The sequence below is a fragment of the Lepus europaeus genome, unplaced genomic scaffold (assembly GCF_033115175.1).
Source record: "Lepus europaeus isolate LE1 unplaced genomic scaffold, mLepTim1.pri SCAFFOLD_54, whole genome shotgun sequence".
Taxonomy (NCBI): Eukaryota; Metazoa; Chordata; class Mammalia; order Lagomorpha; family Leporidae; genus Lepus; species Lepus europaeus.
In genome coordinates this window covers 129,322-146,815 of record NW_026909417.1, presented here as the reverse complement: position 1 = coordinate 146,815, position 17,494 = coordinate 129,322, and the positions used below count along the sequence as shown (strand labels likewise).

At 48.7% G+C, this 17,494-nt stretch overlaps 1 protein-coding gene across 1 annotated transcript; it reads right to left on the bottom strand.

Annotated features, from left to right (window-relative positions):
- Positions 1-923: 923 nt before the first annotated feature.
- Positions 924-3,670, bottom strand: LOC133755502 (transmembrane emp24 domain-containing protein 5). The gene has a single exon (XM_062185616.1). The coding sequence runs from the start codon at positions 3,545-3,547 to the stop codon at positions 2,858-2,860; it is 690 nt and encodes a 229-aa protein (XP_062041600.1). The 5' UTR covers positions 3,548-3,670; the 3' UTR covers positions 924-2,857.
- Between the last annotated feature and the right edge of the window lie 13,824 nt (positions 3,671-17,494).

Below are 17,494 nucleotides of genomic sequence, written 5' to 3'. Positions count from 1 at the left end.
CCCAAGCTCAAGCACATCTTGCACTGCTTTCCTAAGATTAGCCTACAATGCCCCTCTAAATAACATTTTCAACCATCTAGTCAACTGCATCTTCTTGTTTTTTATTGTTTTTATTTATTTGACAGAGTTAGACAGTGAGAGAGACAGAAAGGTCTTCCTTCCATTGCTTCACCCCCAAATGGCTGCTACGGCTGTTGCTGTGTGGATCCGAAGCCAGGAGCCAGGTGCTTCCTCCCTGTCTCCCAGGTCTCCCATGTGGGTGCAGGGGTCTGTGCACTTGGGGCATCCTCCACTGCCTTCCTGGGCCACAGAAGAGAGCTGGACTGGAAGAGGAGCAACTGGGACTATACCCAGCACCCATACGGGTTGCCAGCACTGCAGGTGGAGGGCTAACCAAGTGAGCCACCAACTGCTTTTCTAGGATTAGCCTACTACGCTACAGTGCCTGGCCCCTCTATCTCCTCAACTGTAATTTTTTTAAAATTTCCATTTGATTGACTCCTTCCCAACAATTAGCCATCTCTTATAAGCTATTTTCTCCTCCTTTATTGTTTAGTTATGGCCTGTCATTAAAATGCTTGTCCTTACAGCTGACATTGTGGCACAGCAGGTTAAGATGCTGCCTGTGATGGCAGCAACCCATATGAGCACTGGTTTGATTCCTCGTGGCCCACTTCTGATTCATCTCCTAGCTAATCCACCTGGCACACAGGAGAGGATGGCCCAAATCTTTGGGACCCTGCACCCACGTGGGAGACCTGGATGAGTCTCCTGGCAGTGGCTTCTGCCGGGTCCAGTTCTGGTTGTAGTGGCCATTTGGCTAATGAACTAGCAGATGGAAGATCTTTCTCTCTCTCTCTCTGTAACTCTACCTTTGAAATTAATTAATCTTCTTTTTTTTTCTTTGTTTACAAATTTTTAATTTTTGTTAAAAGTAACATGCTGAAATATCCCACTTCGTGTTTATAAAAATAAAATTGACAATATTCCTAAATTTATTTTCCAAGTAGTCATTTTTTAAAATCGGGTAAGAAATTATTGAATCATAGGCTTCAAATCAGTGGCACAAATTCCATGTAGGAGATGATGCAACAAATTCAGTATTAAGTAAGGAATCAGAATATAGTTAACAGCCATATAAAGAGGTAGAATTCTTGATCACAGTTTTATAGAAAAGATGCAGTTTATTTCTGTACTCTGCTTCATTACTTAGGGTACTGTAAGTTTGCTTCTTGTGAATTTCACAGAAGAGGAAAATGGAAGGCTCTTCACAGTCATGTTACTGGCTCTTGTTCTGTTATGGGGTTTTCACTATCAGACACTTGAAACATATTCGTAGCCAATTAAGGTAACTGATCAAAAATGTAGTTTACCTCATTCTAAAAAGGTCTCTGAGTAGGGAAATCTAAGCTCTTCTGCCAAGGACCTAAGAAGGCGGGAAACTTCTTCACCACTCAGTGTAAACTGTAAATGAAATCAATCTCGCACTCTCTGGTTAACATTATTGCTAATCAAGAATTCCGGCAGTAGTATAGATGGATTCTACACACCAATTTTAGGTTGATTGTTTCTAATTCACAATATGCTTGTTATAAGCAATATTAAAAACGGTATACCTTAAAAATTATTTTATTCATAATGAAATTAAATTGAGTAAGACTCCACAGACTGCAATAAACTAGTGTGGCAGAGACTTAGTGTATATGGGTTACTCACATATTGGGTGCTTGTAACCTGGGACTGTTACTTCAATGTCAATAAAAGAAAGTAAAAAATAAAGGCCACTTTGTGAAATTTATAATAAAAATTATAATGCATATATACACTCAGTGCTAAATCTTTCAGTAGGGTTTACATTTCATAAAAAGTACCTGAATACATTCAAACATTCAAAACAGAGTAACTGTAGAAACCAAAACCCATAGCCAGATAGTTTCTTCCACTTAATGGAAGAAATTAACCTCCTATGATTCATATTAGGATTAAGAATGAGATGGATTCTAGATTTTTGAAAAATAGTTCTATTTAAGTTGATTTTATTTTCAACCAGGTATGCTCAAGCTTACCTACATTTCTTTCATTCTGATAATTTCTTCAAAGAGAAGACTTGTCCTGATTTTAATGAAGAAAGTGACTACATTTTAAAGAAATATCAAAATGTCAGCTTTGGGGAATGTAGGCTAAATACACTTTTTACCAATATTTCACATTGAAATATATCAGTGGTTATAAAAATCTCAAAAATACTGTTTTTATTAATAGGATTCATATGTAAACAGAAAAAAAACTAATATACTTTATCAATAATTGGGTAATTCTCAGATGATTTAAACAATATAATCAAAAGTTCTATAATTATTTGAAAGAGTGATAGAGCTCTTCCATTTGCTAATTCATTCACCAAATGCCTGTGATAGCTGAAGCTTAAACTAGGAGCCAGGTCCTCAATCCGGGTCTCCCACTTAGGTGGATGCAGGTGTCCAAGGAGGTATCTTTAACTGCCACACCAAAGCCTGCCCCAAGAGAACTCTTTAAAAGCAGATTGTCTGGGGTTGCATTTAGGCCCAATGTTATTTAAATGACCTTAGCAAATTTTTTCAAACTTAGGAAAATGCAGTTAATACTATGGCTTCATTCAATTAATTCTATATTTGACAAAATACTCTCATTATACCTAAGTACAAGTGGATGGATAAGATTACTTACACAGAAAATGAAGATTTCCCTTTCACATTAAAATTATACTTGTTTCACACTGAATGACAATGCTTGAAAGCATTTTGGAAGACAATGGTCTTGACTGTAACAGTTTATTGCATTTTTCCATCCTCTTTTTTCCAAACTCTTGCTTGGAGTTTTAAGTTCTACTTTTCCTCTTATCATCAAATAGACTCTTCAGCATATAAACCTGAATGGCTGACACCACCACCATCACCACCAAATTAACCATAGACCAGAAATTGACTCTATCAAAGTTGCTTTCTTGTATGTTTCGATCACGAGCTTCAAATGCTCTCAGCAGAGTTTGGATGTGGCCACTTTTGCTTAGTCTGGACTTGATGCTGTTAATTGATTCCAGGATATCCTCCAGTTTCATGTCTAGCATATCTGTGCCGGTAATATATTTCTTCCAATCTTCTTGTTCTTGTGCCTGCTCTCCCATATTATCAAGGATTAATTCAAAGAAAATCACCTTCTCAGAAATAGTGCTAAATGTATTGTCAAAGCAGAACATGTAGTCGCCATCTTCAGTCTCTACAGTGTGAACACCATCTGATTTTCTTTGTTCAAAAACTAAGGTTTTGCCTTCTGGAGAGGCAAGATGAAAATCAATATCTAACCCTGCTCCATCTAAAACCTGGTACTCGATCTCCAGCGAGGCCTTCAGGGGCATGGGCTGGTAGAAACACTCCTTCTGGCCGGCCGGAAGGGTAAAGGTGAAGTCACTGTCTAAGGAGGGAGTGAAGCCTGCCGCCCCGGGCAGCAGCACCGGCGGCAGAGCGGCCAGAAGGAGCACGGGGACGGGCAGCCAGCTCTTCTCGCCCATGCCTGCCGGGCGATCCTGGGTGGGACTAGGGTAGGATACTGGCGCCTCGGCTCAGCTTTTCCGCCCTGGATTCCTCCTCGAGGTGCGCAGAGAAACCCGGAGTGGCGGCCGCGTCGGCGGCAAACGCTCTTGAAATTAATTAATCTTAAAGAGAAATTTTTATCTTAGAGACTAGGATACTAAGAGTACCTAATTTTTTTTTGTTAAAGATTTTTTCATTTGTAAGCCAGAGTTCACAGAGGGAGAGAAGAGACAGAGATCTTTGGTCTACTGGTTCATTCCCCAGATGGCCACAATGGCTGGACCTGAGCCACAATGGCCAGGAGCTTCTTCTGGGTCTCACACCTGAGTGTCAGGGGCCCAAGGACTTGGCCATTTTTCATTATGTTCCTTGGCACATTAGCAGGGATCTGGATCTGAAATGGAATAGTCAGGACTGGAACAAGTGCCCATGTAGGATGGGATGCCTGTGTCACAGGGGCTGGCTTTACACAACATGCCACAACACTGGCCCCTATACTTGACTTTTCTAGATGTATTTAAACTGTTCTATGGAGTTTTATGCTTTTGTTTCTAAGATATGGTATTGTCTTTTTTGTTAAAGATTTATATATTCATTTGAAAGGCAGAGTTACAGAGAGGCAGAGAGAGTGCTGGTTCACTCCCCAAAAGGCTGCAATGGCTGGAGTTCTGCCAATCTGAAGCCAGGAGCCAGGAACATCTTTTGGGTCTCCAACACTAGTGCAGAGAGGCTAAGTACTCGGGCCATCTACTGCTTTTCCAGGCCATAGCAGAGAGCTGGATCAGAAGTAGAGCAGTCCTATGGGAGTCAGGCACTGCAGGTGGTGGCTTTACCTGCAGTGCCACAGCACCGGCCTCAGGTGTACTTGTTTCTAAGTGTTCTCACTCTTTTATAAGGTTGAATGCTTACAGCCTGCACACATACTATTTCAATGTCTAAGTTGGGGTATCTTTCCAGTAGGTTTAACTTCTAAGTTATCTGGGGGAGCTTCCCATTAGAAGAAGCACAGTACAAAAGGATTTTCTTCATCTTTTGGTAGCTAATTACATGAGGGAAAGAAATTTTGTGTTTTGTCAAGATAATCTCATGTATTTTCTATCTTTGGGTTTAGAAAACTGAATGTTAAGAATTGATTTTTAATATCTTTTAAGTGTCTATTTCTACTAATCAACTATTAAATATACTTAATATGTAATAAATATATTTAAACATAATTTGACTCTATATAAGTGAATGATTATTGTCTCATAAAATGATCAGAGATCCTATGTTAACCAAGTACTTTTTAATTTTTGATATCTTTGACATTTTTTTCAAAATCAAAGTTCTAAACTGCTTTGACCTTGATTTCTTTGTGGATCCCTGGGAATCAACAAAAGATGTAGTTTTCAACTTGCAGAGATGATGGTTAATTAGGCTCCCTTTACCTGAAAAGTGTTATCTAGTTGTAATATCATAAATTTCAAGTTGTTACATTGATATAGAAATGCTATTGATGTGAGTTTCCCAGGGGTTATGTAACATGCAGAAGTCCAATGGTGAAATCTAACAAGCTGCTGTTCTTCAAAAAGCGGAGGGGGGTTCCTTGGGTACTTTAGAAGAATTTTGAAATTGCTCCAGTGCTATCATTGCCTGAAATGATGAACTGGTTAGTAAAATACTGCTGTGCTTTTTCAAATCCTGTGGGCATCTCCTTTGCTAAATTGCTAAATTACTTTAAACATTTCAATTGTGATGATTTGTCTTTGTCATTCACAGTTCTAGTTCTTCTCCAGGAAGATTTATATTCATAAGACCATTAAAAATTATTATAAATATGGGTTTCTTATGGAAGATCAATGGGGTAACCATGAATTTCTAGAATTCTGAAAAATAAAACAGAATCATGAAACTGCTAATGGAGATCAAAAGAGAAAAAAGCAATTATAGGAGACTCAATGAACTGGTGAAATTTGTGGGTTTTTAATGTCTTAGTTAAGACATTATTCTATTTTTTAAAATGATTTATTTATTTATTTGAAAAGCAGTGTTACAGAGAGGCATGGGTAGAGAGGTTTTCCATCCACTGGTTCACTCCCCAAATGGCCATAATGGCCTGAGCTGGGCCAATCCGAAACCAGTAGCCAGCAGCTTCTTCAGGGTCTCTCACATGGGTGCAGAGGCCCAAGGGCTTGAGCCATCTTCTGCTTTTCCAGACCACCCCAGAGAGTTGGATCAGAAGTGGAGCAGCCAGGACTTGATTTGAATCAGTGGCCATATGCGATGCCGGCACTGAAGGGGGAGGTTTATTTAACATTTTAGGCCACAATGAGGGCAACCTCTAATAACATTTTCAATCATCTTCTGAAGTGCAGCTTTTTTTAAGTTTCCATTTGATCGACTGCTTTCAAATTTCTAGTCATCTCCTGTAAGCTATTTTCTCCTCCTTTACTGTGGCCTGAGTTAGAAACGCTTACCTTTATGACATTGTGGCATAGCAGGTTAAGCTGCTGCCAGTGACAGTAGCAACCCATATGGGCACTGGTCTGATTCCGGGTGGCCCAATTCTGATCCATCTCCTAGCTAATGCACCTGGGAAAGCAGGAGAGGATGGCCTAAGTCCTTGGGTCTCTGTACCCCTGTAGGAGACAAGGATGAAGCTTCTGTCTGTGGCTTCAGCCTGGCCCATCCCTGTAGTGGTGGCCATTGGGGAAGTGAACCAACAGATGGAAGGTCTCTTTGTTTTCTCTCTCTGTAACTCTGCCTTTAAAATAAATAAATAAATGTTAAAATGTTAATAAAAAATGTTAAAATGTTTACATTAGAAGCCTAGGATAATAAGAGGGCTTGATTATTTACATCTGTGTTTTTCAAGATTTCTTAATTTGAAAAATAAGATTTGGGTAGGGTAGCTTGATATCATGGTGCAGAGGCTGTAGGCTCTTGGTGGGAGAAGCATCCCTTGCTATGTGCCAGAAGCACAGCACTGTGTCTTTTACACAAAGTGGGGAGCACCACACATTCCTTTCTCCACCCTACTCCACTTCACTCTTTGTTTCTTCTGCCTTTTTTGGCTCCAGTTTTCTCTGATTTTGCTTTTTGGTTTCTTAAGGTAGAATTGTAGATAATTGATTTCATATCTTACTATGAAATATAGATCTTTACAGCTATTTCCTCCTAAGCCTTGCTTTGCATTTATTCCATTAATTTCTGTTGTACTTTGATTCTAATCATCTTACATCTGAATTTCCCATGTGGTTTCTTCAATAAGTCACTGTCCATTTAGGAATATGATTCTTATTTACTACAAGTTTGAAGAATTCTTCAATATCTTTCTGGTTTTGGTTTCCAGGGATGTAAATTTTTAATTTTATTTTTTTTATTTGAGGAACTAAGAGACAGAGCAAAAAGGAGATCCCTGTGCTTCTCTCTCCCATCAACTGACTTTCTCCAGCTACCACAATACCTGGACTCCACTAGCCTAAGGCCTAGCACTTAGAACTCAAGCCAGGTTTGTACCATGGATAGAAAGGGCTCCAGGTACTTGGCCCATTCTTGGCTCTTTCTTTTTCTTTTAGAAAGCTTTTATTTAATTAATACACATTTCATAGGTACAGCTTTAGGAATATAGCAGTTCTTCCCCCCTTCCCACCCTCTCACCCCCACTCCTGTCCCACCTTCTACTCCCTCTGCTATCCCATTCTTCATAAAGATTCATTTGTAATTTTCTTTATATACAGAAGGCCAACTCTGTACTAAGTAAAGATTTCAACAGTTTGCAGAGACACACAATGTCTAAAGTACTTTTGAAGATGAGTTTTACTGTTAATTCTCATAGCACAACTCATTAAGGACAGAGGTCCTGCATAGGGAGAAAGTACACAGTGACTCCTATTGTTGATTTAACAATTGACACTTTTATTTATGATGTCAGTGATCACCTGAGGCTCTTGTCATGAGCTGCCAAGGCTATGGAAGCCTTTTGAGTCCACAAACTCTGTTACTATGTAGACAGGGCCATAAGAAAAGTGGAAAGTTCTCTCTAGCCTTCTGAAAAAGGTACCTCCTTTGATGTCCTCTTCTTTCCACTGGGGTCTCACTCACAGAGATCATTTATGTAGATTTTCTTTTTTCTACAGTGTCTTGGATTTCCATGCCTAAAATGCTCTCATGGGATTTTTAGCTAGATGCTGATGTCATTGTGCTGTTTAGGGCATGTGTCATTCTATGAGTCTGCTGTGTGGCCTGCTTTCCATGTTGGATCATTCTCTCCTTTCTAATTCTATCTATTGTTATTAGTAGACACTTGATCTTATTTATGTGATCCCTTTGAGCCTATCTATATGAACAGTTACACATTTGTTTTTTAAGGATTTATTTTTCTATTTAAAAGTCAGTTACGCACAGAGAAGCAGAGAGAGAGAGAGAGAGAGAGGGAGGTCTTCTATCCAATGGTTCACTCCCTAGTTGGCTGCAACAGCTAGAGCTCTGCCGACCCAGAGCCAGGAGCTTCTTCCAGGTCCCCCACATAGGAGCAGTGGCCCAAAGACTTGGGCCATCTTCTACTGCTTTTCCAGGGCATAACAGAACTAGATTGGAAGTGGAGCAATCGGGATTCAAACCGGTGCCCATATGGGATGCCAGCACTGGAGGTGGGACTTGAAGTGGTGCCCTTGTGGAATTCCAACACTGCAGAAGGGTGGCTTTACCCTCTAAGCCATGGCCCCAGCCCCTTCTATATGTATTGTTTTCATCATTCAGCTTTTGAACTCTTTGTATCCCTGACCTGTTTTTTTTTTGGGGGGGGGGGCACTGCTGTGTTAAACCAAGATAAACTGCAGCTTACAGCACTGGCATCCCATACAGGCCCAGGTTCAAGTCCCAGCTGGTCCATTTGCAATCCAGCTCCTGGCTAATGTGCCTGGAAAAGCAGCAGAAGATGACCCAAGTGCTTGGACACCTGCACCCACATATGAGACCCAGAATAAGCCTGTGCTTCCTGGCTTTGGATTGGCACAGCTCTGTCTGTTGTGGCCATCTGGAGAGTGAACCAGTGGATGGAAGATCTATATCTCTTCTCTCTAACTCTGCCTTTCAATTTAACAAATCGTCAAGAATCATTTTTGTCCTACTGTGAAATCATTAAACATTTCTCTTTATATTAATACACATTGTATTGTTCCTAGCTTTTTTAGTGTAGCCTGGTAATCTTTGCCTTTTCTTTTTTTTGACAAGCAGTGTGGATAGTGAGAGAGGGAGAGACAGAGAGAAAGGTCTTCCTTTTTGCCGTTGGTTCACCCTCCAATGGCCACTGCAGCCAGCACATCTCGCTGATCTGAAGCCAGGAGCCAGGTGCTTCTCCTGGTCTCCCATGCGGGTGCAGGGCCCAAGGACTTGGGCCATCCTCCACTGCCTTCCTGGGCCATAGCAGAGAGCTGGCCTGGAAGAGGGGCAACCGGGACAGAATCCGGCGTCCCAACCAGGACTAGAAGCCGGTGTGCCGGCTCCGCAAGGCGGAGGATTAGCCTGTTAAGCCATGGCGCCAGCCAATCTTTGCCTTTTTAAACTATTCAACTGAGAAATAGCTATAGATACCTGTGGGATACAACGCAATCATTTGATGAGTGTTAATTCTGGACTTGTCTAATCAGAATAACTCATTCATCACCTCCTATACTGTATGGTGAGTACTTTCAAAAGCCTCTCTTAACAAGCTGAAATATGAAATACAGCATTGTAGTTTCCATGCTTTGCAGTACAGCTGTAGACTCATTTCTCCTGTCTACTGGAAACTTTGTGCCCCATGACCAATGTATCTCCTTTGTCCTTAACCCACTATTTCTCCCCTCACTCGTTGGTAACCACAATTCTCTACTGACATGCATTTCACAGGTGTACTCTGGCAAGCCCAAAACTGGGTCAGGGAGGTCGGGGCTTAGTCTCCACCCTTGGCACAGGCAAGCACCCACCGGGCCCACTGGAGTGGTGGTGCTCTACTATCCATGTCCCTCCCCCAGCTGTGATCAGGTGCCTAGGACAGCTGCTATTCTCCTATTGGAGCTCCCTCCCACAGCCATGGCTGGGCACCCAGCTGTGGCCCAGGCAAGCCATGGCAGGGTGGGTATGGATCATGGATGGATGGGAGTGATGGGTGAGGGTGTGTAGTGCAGGAAGATGAAGATGGTTAGGAATCATGGGAAGCAAGCCCTTAACCATGTTACCATTTTTCCTTGTAATAAATTTTGGGAAATCATTAAAATCCCCTAAATGTCACACCACTCTGGTAGGTAGATTTGTAACTTCTACAGACTGCCACTATTTCTAAGGTATGCTAACTAGATACAATGTTGGGAGTTCTCTCACCTCATCTTAACTCTCACATTATGCTGTCCATAGCACCCATGCTGAGTTAGGTCTTGGAATTCTTGGTAATAAAGAAGCAATAGGACTCAGAATACGGACTGAAAAATCTAGAAAAGTGAAATATTTAAAAATATGAACACTGCCAACCAACGCTGCCTGATCACTCTGCAAAAGCCCACAACAGCCAGGGTGCTATCTATGAAAGCCAGGATGCAGGGACTCCATGTGGGTTTCCATGCAGATGGCAAAAATCCAAGTTTTTGCACCATGACCTGTTGACTCAAAAGAACACTTGTGGTGCCGGTGCTGTTGGTGTCATGAGTAAAGTCACCACCTTCATTGCCAGCAATCCATATGGGCATCAGATTGAGTTCTGGCTGCCCGCTTCCAATCCAGCTCTCTGTTATGGCCTGAGAAAGTAGAAGATGGCCCATGGCCTTGGGCCCTTGTGCCTGTGTGGGAGGGAGACCTGGAAGAAGCCCCTGGCTCCTGGTTTTGGATCAGTGTAGCTCTAGCCATTGCAGCCACCTGGGGAGTGAACCAGCAAATGGAAGACCTCTCTCTCTGTCTCTGTGTCTCTGTAACTATGCATTTCAAATAAATAACTAAAACTTTTAAAAATAACTTAAAAAAATACTGGAAGTAAGTTGGTTTGGAGGTCTGAAATAGCCAGGAGACACACCAAGCACTCTGATATATATGTGGTATGTCCAGAGAAGTAGCTTAACCTAGTGTAGCATGATGCCTACGCTTCCAATGTCTGGTTTGTGCAGCCTGTGACCTAGGCCCCATGTGTCCAACAGGCGAGTCTCAGGATGCTCCACATGACTACTGTACAAGAAGGCAAACTCCCAAAGGCAAAATACTTTTCAAATTATGTTGGTATCATATTGACTGTCGTCTCATGGGCTAGAACAAAAGTGAACTGGAAAATGTCAGGGGTCCCTGTGGAGAAGAATTCTATCAAGGTTTGTATACAGAGAGGAGTGTCACTGAACAGTTAAAGAAAGCTGTAATAGATATATTATGTCGATTTTTCCTATACATATAATTGTGGCCAAAAACTAACTTTAAGCTGTATACTTTATTGGAATTTTAGATACATAAAAACGAGAGATGCTGCAAGGAAAACAGTTAGTATTGCCTGAATAATTTTCTGTGTAATATAGATACTAATGAAAACAGGTTTCTTTTTGGTGTACTGCTAATTAAATATTGGACAATCCTGATGAATAGTATAAATTATTTAGGCAGTGACTTTTTTATGGTTTATTTGTTTATTTATTTCAAAGGCTGTTACAGAGAGGCAGAGGCAGAAAGAGAGATGGTTTTACAACTGCTGATCACTCCCCAAATGGCCGCATTGGCTAAGGCTGGGCCAATCTGAAGCCAGGAGCCTGGAGATTTTTTCCAAATCTCCCATGTTGGTGCAAGGGACCCAAGGACTTGGGTCTTCTCTCCCCTCTCCTCCTCTTCCCTACCCTCCCCTCCCCTCATTTGACAGGTAGGGTGTGGGGGAAGCTGAATCTGGAAAGGCCTAGAGGAACTTCCTGAGCCTGCCTCAAATTTTAAAACCTGTCTTTAAGTTTCAGTTCCCTGGTAGCAAACACCCCAGCCCCAGGGTGCTTCTCCCTAAGGATCATTAAGGTGGTACAATAGGAGTTGCTAAGGCCCTTTTGCATCACAACACCCCACCCCTTGCCCACATGCCCTCATCCACTCTGTACCATCCAACCTGTACCTCAGCTATATACACCACCTCTCTTTTTTTTGACAGGCAGAGTGGGTAGTGAGAGAGAGAGAGAGAGAGAGAGAGAGAGACAGAGAGAAAGGTCTTCCTTTTTGCCGTTGGTTCACCCTCCAGTGGCCACTGCGGCCAGCACATCTCTCTGATCCGAAGCCAGGAGCCAGGTGCTTCTCCTGGTCACCCATGCGGGTGCAGGGCCCAAGGACTTGGGCCATCCTCCACTGCCTTCCCAGGCCATAGCAGAGAGCTGGCCTGGAAGAGGGGCAACCGGGAATAGAAGCTGGTGTGCCGGCGCCACAAGGCGGAGGATTAGCCTGTTAAGCCACGGCGCCAGCCTATACAACCTCTCTTTTACAATAAAGTGAGACCCTGCTTTGACTGGGCTCCACACCGCGCCTGATTGTCCCCTGGGTTTGGGGAAGGCTGAGTGGCAGGTGGCGCACTTTCCCCTCCTCGGTTAAGGCAAGCTGCGGGCAGCCTGCCTAATTCTCCGGCAGTGGCGAGGAACAGTCACCACAGAAGGGTTATAGACCGTGAGAGAGAGAGACAAAGAGAAAGGTCTTCCTCCCACTGGTTCACCCTGCAAATGGCCACCATAGCTGGAGCTGCGCCAACCTGAAGACAGGAGCCAGGTGACCCTTTCTGGTCTCCCACATGGATGCAGGAGCCCAAGCACCGGGGCCATTCTCCACTGCCCTCCCGGGCCACAGCAGAGAGCTGTACTGGAAGAGAAGCAACTGGGACTAGAACCAGTGCCCATGTGGTATGCCAGTCCTGCAGGTGGAAGATTAACCCAGTGTGCCACGGTGCTGGTCCCAGGACTTGGGTTTTCATCCACTGCTTTCCCAGTCCATAGCAGAGAGCTAGATCAGAAGTGGAGCAGGTAGGACTCAATTTGGTGTCCATGTGAGATGCCCACACTGCAGCAGGAAGCTTTACCCGCTACCCCACAGTGATGGCCCTGGCACTGATTATTTTTTTTTTACAGAATTGGTAACAAATGAATATTTTAATTAGCCTAACAATAGTTTCTGTTTAACCTGAGGGATTGGTAGAGTTGTGTGTGCTCTTTCAGGGTCTTTGCTGCTCTTCCCATGTGTAAAGCCTATATTCCCCCATAGGGAGGGTACTTTATTTCTCTTGCCCAGCTAATATGCCCTTTTGTCTCTATGCATTTCCTTCATGATCTTGCTAGCACAATGGAATCTAGGGAGAATCTAGACTATTTGTCTCACCACTCTCTCTGAATAATTTCTCTTGCAGATAAGATCCTGGAGAAATCTTCATGTACCCAAGACCAACAAAAAAGAATATGTTGCCAGTAAGTTGTTTATTCTCAGCTTCTTTCACATTGTATTTATTTTTGACAGGCAGAGTTAGAAACAGGCAGAGAGAGAGAGAAAGGTTTTTCTTCCATTGGTTTACCCCCCAAATGGTCACTACAGCTGGCACGCTGTGCCAATCCGAAACCAGGAGCCAGATACTTCCTGCTGGTCTCCCATACGTGTGCGGGGCCCAAGGAATTGGGCCATCCTCCAATGCCTTCCCAGGCCACAGAAGAGAGCTGGACTGAAAGAGGAGCAAGCAGGACAGAATCTGGAACCCCAACCGGGACTAGAAAACAGGGTACCAGCACCGCAGGCAGAGGATTACCCTAGTGAGCTGCGGTTCTGGCCTACATTGTATTTTAAGATGTTTATAAGATTTAGTTAGGTTGGAAAAGCATAAAGAAATATAATTCAGAATCAGGACAAATTCAGCATGGCTGCAAGATTTAAAGCCATCTGAGCTGAATGCACATTGGTTTCAATTTTTCTTATTGTCATGGCTTCAAGATGTTTTACATGGTTCTAGTGGAAACTTACAGAAGAATCGAGGAGCTGGCGCTGTGGTACAGCAGGTTAAAGCCCTGGCCTGAAGTGCCGGTATCCCATATGGGCACTAATTCTAGTCCTGGATGTCCCTCTTCCAATCCAGCTCTCAGCTATGGCCTGGGATAGCAGTAGAAGATGGAAGCTGAGGGGTGCCCACCCGCTGCAAAACCCAAAATGCGCTGCGGCCTCCAGGGACACAGGGGACACAAGTGGCTGTGTGGCTTGCAGTGCCCGACCAGAGGGAGGCAGGGAGGGAGGGAGGGAGGCTGGCTGCTGAGGCGCAGCCGCCACCAGCCCTTCGGGGAACTGGCAGCGGAGGCTTGGGCAGTGGGGGCTGCCCACTCAGACATCCCGTGCCCTGTGGCTGCAGCGGGGCTGCAGGGTCGGGCGCGCCCGCGGGCCTTGGGGGCTTCTTGCCTGTGGGCGGGGCTTCCACGCACAAGGTGGCACCTCATCCCGGCCCAAGGTTGGTGGCAGGCACCCAGCAGGTGCTGGGGGACGCAAGAGGGCTAGGCCCCCCGGGCCTTTAGGCAACACTGGAGGGCCCGCAGGCGTTATCGGTCCACCCTCAGGAAGCCCTGCTGGGACAGCCCGTGCCCGAGCTCCGAGCTCATCGCACTTGGACCGTACCGCAGTGGGCTTCAGGAGTGGGTGTGTGCCAGCAGCAGCCCTCCCCACTCACCCACCGTGCATCGGCCCCGCACGACAAGCCCCTAAGGTGGGCGAGGCTCCCCGGGGGGCCTATTTGCAACACGGGGAGGCGCGGGGCAGTCCGTGTGTGTGGCCCGGGGACACCAGCAGGTGTGTGTGCTCCCCCCCGTGGCCGGCCGCTGCGGCTAGCCAGCACCTGGGGGCTGTTGGCAGCGCCGTCTGGGCAGCCTCCTAGAGCCAGGGGTCTGGCAGGCTCCGGGGGCAAATGGACTACGGAAGCCGAGAGGGGCCCGTCTACGCCAAAACCCAAAACACGCTGCGGCCTCCAGGGACACAGGGGACACAAGTGGCTGTGTGGCTTGCAGTGCACAACCAGATGGAAACAGGCAGGCAGGGAGGGAGGGAGGGAGGCTGGCTGCTGAGGCACAGCCGCCACTAGCACTAAGGGGAACTGGCAGCGGAGGCTTGGGCAGTCGGGGCTGCCCACTCAGACATCCCGTTCCCTGTGGCTGCAGCGGGGCTGCAGGGTCGGGCGCACTCGCGGGCCTTGGGGGCTTCTTGCCTGTGGGCGAGTCTTCCACACACAAGGTGACACCTCATCCCAGCCCAAGGGTGGTGGCGGGAACCCAGCAGGTGCTGGGGGACGCAAGAGTGCTAGGCCCCCGTGCCTTTATGAGAAGCCGCGGGCGAATCAGTCTAGCTCGAGAGGCCCTTCTGGGACAGCCCGTGCCCGAGCTCCGAGCTTATCCCCATTGGACCGCACCGCAGTGGGCTTCAGGAGCGGTGTGTGCCAGCAGAAGCCCTCCCCACTCACCAACCGTGCATCGGCCCCGCACGACAAGCCCCTAGGGCGGGTGAGGCTCCCCGGGGGGCCTATTTGCAACCCGGGCAGGCGCAGGGCAGTCCCTGTGTGCGGCCCGGGGACACCCGCAGGTGTGTGTGCTCCCCCCCGTGGCCGGCCGCTGCGGCTAGCCAGCACCTGGGGGCTGTTGGCAGCGCCATATGGGCAGCCTCCTAGAGCCAGGGGTCTGGCAGGCTCCGGGGGCAAATGGACTACGGAAGCCGAGAGGGGCCCGTCCACGCCAAAACCCAAAACGCGCTGCGGCCTCCAGGGACACAGGGGACACAAGTGGCTGCGTGGCTTGCAGTGCCCGACCAGAGGGAGGCAGGGAGGGAGGGAGGGAGGCTGGCTGCTGAGGCGCAGCCGCCATCAGCCCTTCGGGGAACTGGCAGCGGAGGCTTGGGCAGTGGGGGCTGCCCACTCAGACACCCCGTGCCCTGTGGCTGCAGCGGGGCTGCAGTGTCGGGCGCGCCCGCGGGCCTTGGGGGCTTCTTGCCTGTGGGTGGCACCTCATCCCGGCCCAAGAGTGGTGGCGGGAATCCAGCTGGTGCTGGGGGACACAAGAGGGCTAGGCCCCTCGGGCCTTTAGGAGAAGCCGCGGGCGAATCGGTCCACCCTCAGGAGGCCCTGCTGGGACAGCCCGTGCCCGAGCTCCGAGATCATCGCCCTTGGACCGTACCGCAGTGGGCTTCAGGAGTGGGTGTGTGCCAGCAGCAGCCCTCCCCACTCACCCACCGTGCATCGGCCCCGCCGGACAAGCCCCTAGGGCGGGCGAGGCTCCCCGGGGGGCCTATTTGCAACACGGGGAGGCGCGGGGCAGTCCGTGTGTGTGGCCCGGGGACACCAGCAGGTGTGTGTGCTCCCCCCGTGGCCGGCCGCTGCGGCTAGCCAGCACCTGGGGGCTGTTGGCAGCACCGTCTGGGCAGCCTCCTAGAGCCAGGGGTCTGGCAGGCTCCGGGGGCAAATGGACTACGGAAGCCGAGAGGGGCCCGTCCACGCCAAAACCCAAAACGCGCTGCGGCCTCCAGGGACACAGGGGACACAAGTGGCTGCGTGGCTTGCAGTGCCCGACCAGAGGGAGGCAGGGAGGGAGGGAGGGAGGCTGGCTGCTGAGGCGCAGCCGCCACCAGCCCTTCGGGGAACTGGCAGCGGAGGCTTGGGCAGTGGGGGCTGCCCACTCAGACACCCCGTGCCCTGTGGCTGCAGCGGGGCTGCAGTGTCGGGCGCGCCCGCGGGCCTTGGGGGCTTCTTGCCTGTGGGCGGGGCTTCCACGCACAAGGTGGCATCTCATCCCGGCCCAAGAGTGGTGGCGGGAATCCAGCAGGTGCTTGGGGACACAAGAGGGCTAGGCCCCTCGGGCCTTTAGGAGAAGCCGCGGGCGAATCGGTCCACCCTCAGGAGGCCCTGCTGGGACAGCCCGTGCCCGAGCTCCGAGCTCATCGCCCTTGGACCGTACCGCAGTGGGCTTCAGGAGTGGGTGTGTGCCAGCAGCAGAACTCCCCACTCACCCACCGTGCATCGGCCCCGCCCGACAAGCCCCTAGGGCGGGCGAGGCTCCCCGGGGGGCCTATTTGCAACCCGGGGAGGCGCAGGGCAGTCCCTGTGTGCGGCCCGGGGACACCCGCAGGTGTGTGTGCTCCCCCCCGTGGCCAGCCGCTGCGGCTAGCCAGCACATGGGGGCTGTTGGCAGCGCCGCCTGGGCAGCCTCCTAGAGCCAGGGGTCTGGCAGGCTCCGGGGGCAAATGGACTACGGAAGCCGAGAGGGGCCCGTCTACGCCAAAACCCAAAACGCGCTGCGGACTCCAGGGACACAGGGGACACAAGTGGCTGTGTGGCTTGCAGTGCCCGACCAGAGGGAGGCAGGCAGGCAGGGAGGGAGGCTGGCTGCTGAGGCGCAGCCGCCACCAGCCCTTCGCGAAACTGGCAGCGGAGGCTTGGGCAGTGGGGGCTGCCCACTCAGACATCCCGTGCCCTGTAGCTGCAGCGGGGCTGCAGGGTTGGGCGCCTTCGCGGGCCTTGGGGGCTTCTTGCCTGTGGGCAGGGCTTCCACGCACAAGGTGGCACCTCATCCCGGCCCAAGGGTGGTGGCGGGAATCCAGCAGGTGCTGGGGGACGCAAGAGGGCTAGGACCCACTGGCCTTTAGGAGAAGCCGCGGGCGAATCGGTCCACCCTCGGGAGGCCCTGCTGGGACAGTCCCTGCCCGAGCTCCGAGCTCATCGCCCTTGGACCATACCGCAGTGGGCTTCAGGAGTGGGTGTGTGCCAGCAGCAGCCCTCCCCACCCACCCACTGTGCATCGGCCCCACCCGAGAAGTCCCTAGGACGGGCGAGGCTCCCTGGGGGGCCTATTTGCAACCCGGGGAGGCGCAGGGCAGTTCGTGTGTGCGGCCCGGGGACACCCGCAGGTGTGTGTGCTCCCACCGTGGCCGGCCGCTGCGGCTAGCCAGCACCTGGGGGCTGTTGGCAGCGC

Bases quoted from the DNA above. Each gene is read 5' to 3' on its own strand.
- LOC133755502 (XM_062185616.1), bottom strand. From the start codon at position 3,547: ATGGGCGAGAAGAGCTGGCTGCCCGTCCCCGTGCTCCTTCTGGCCGCT.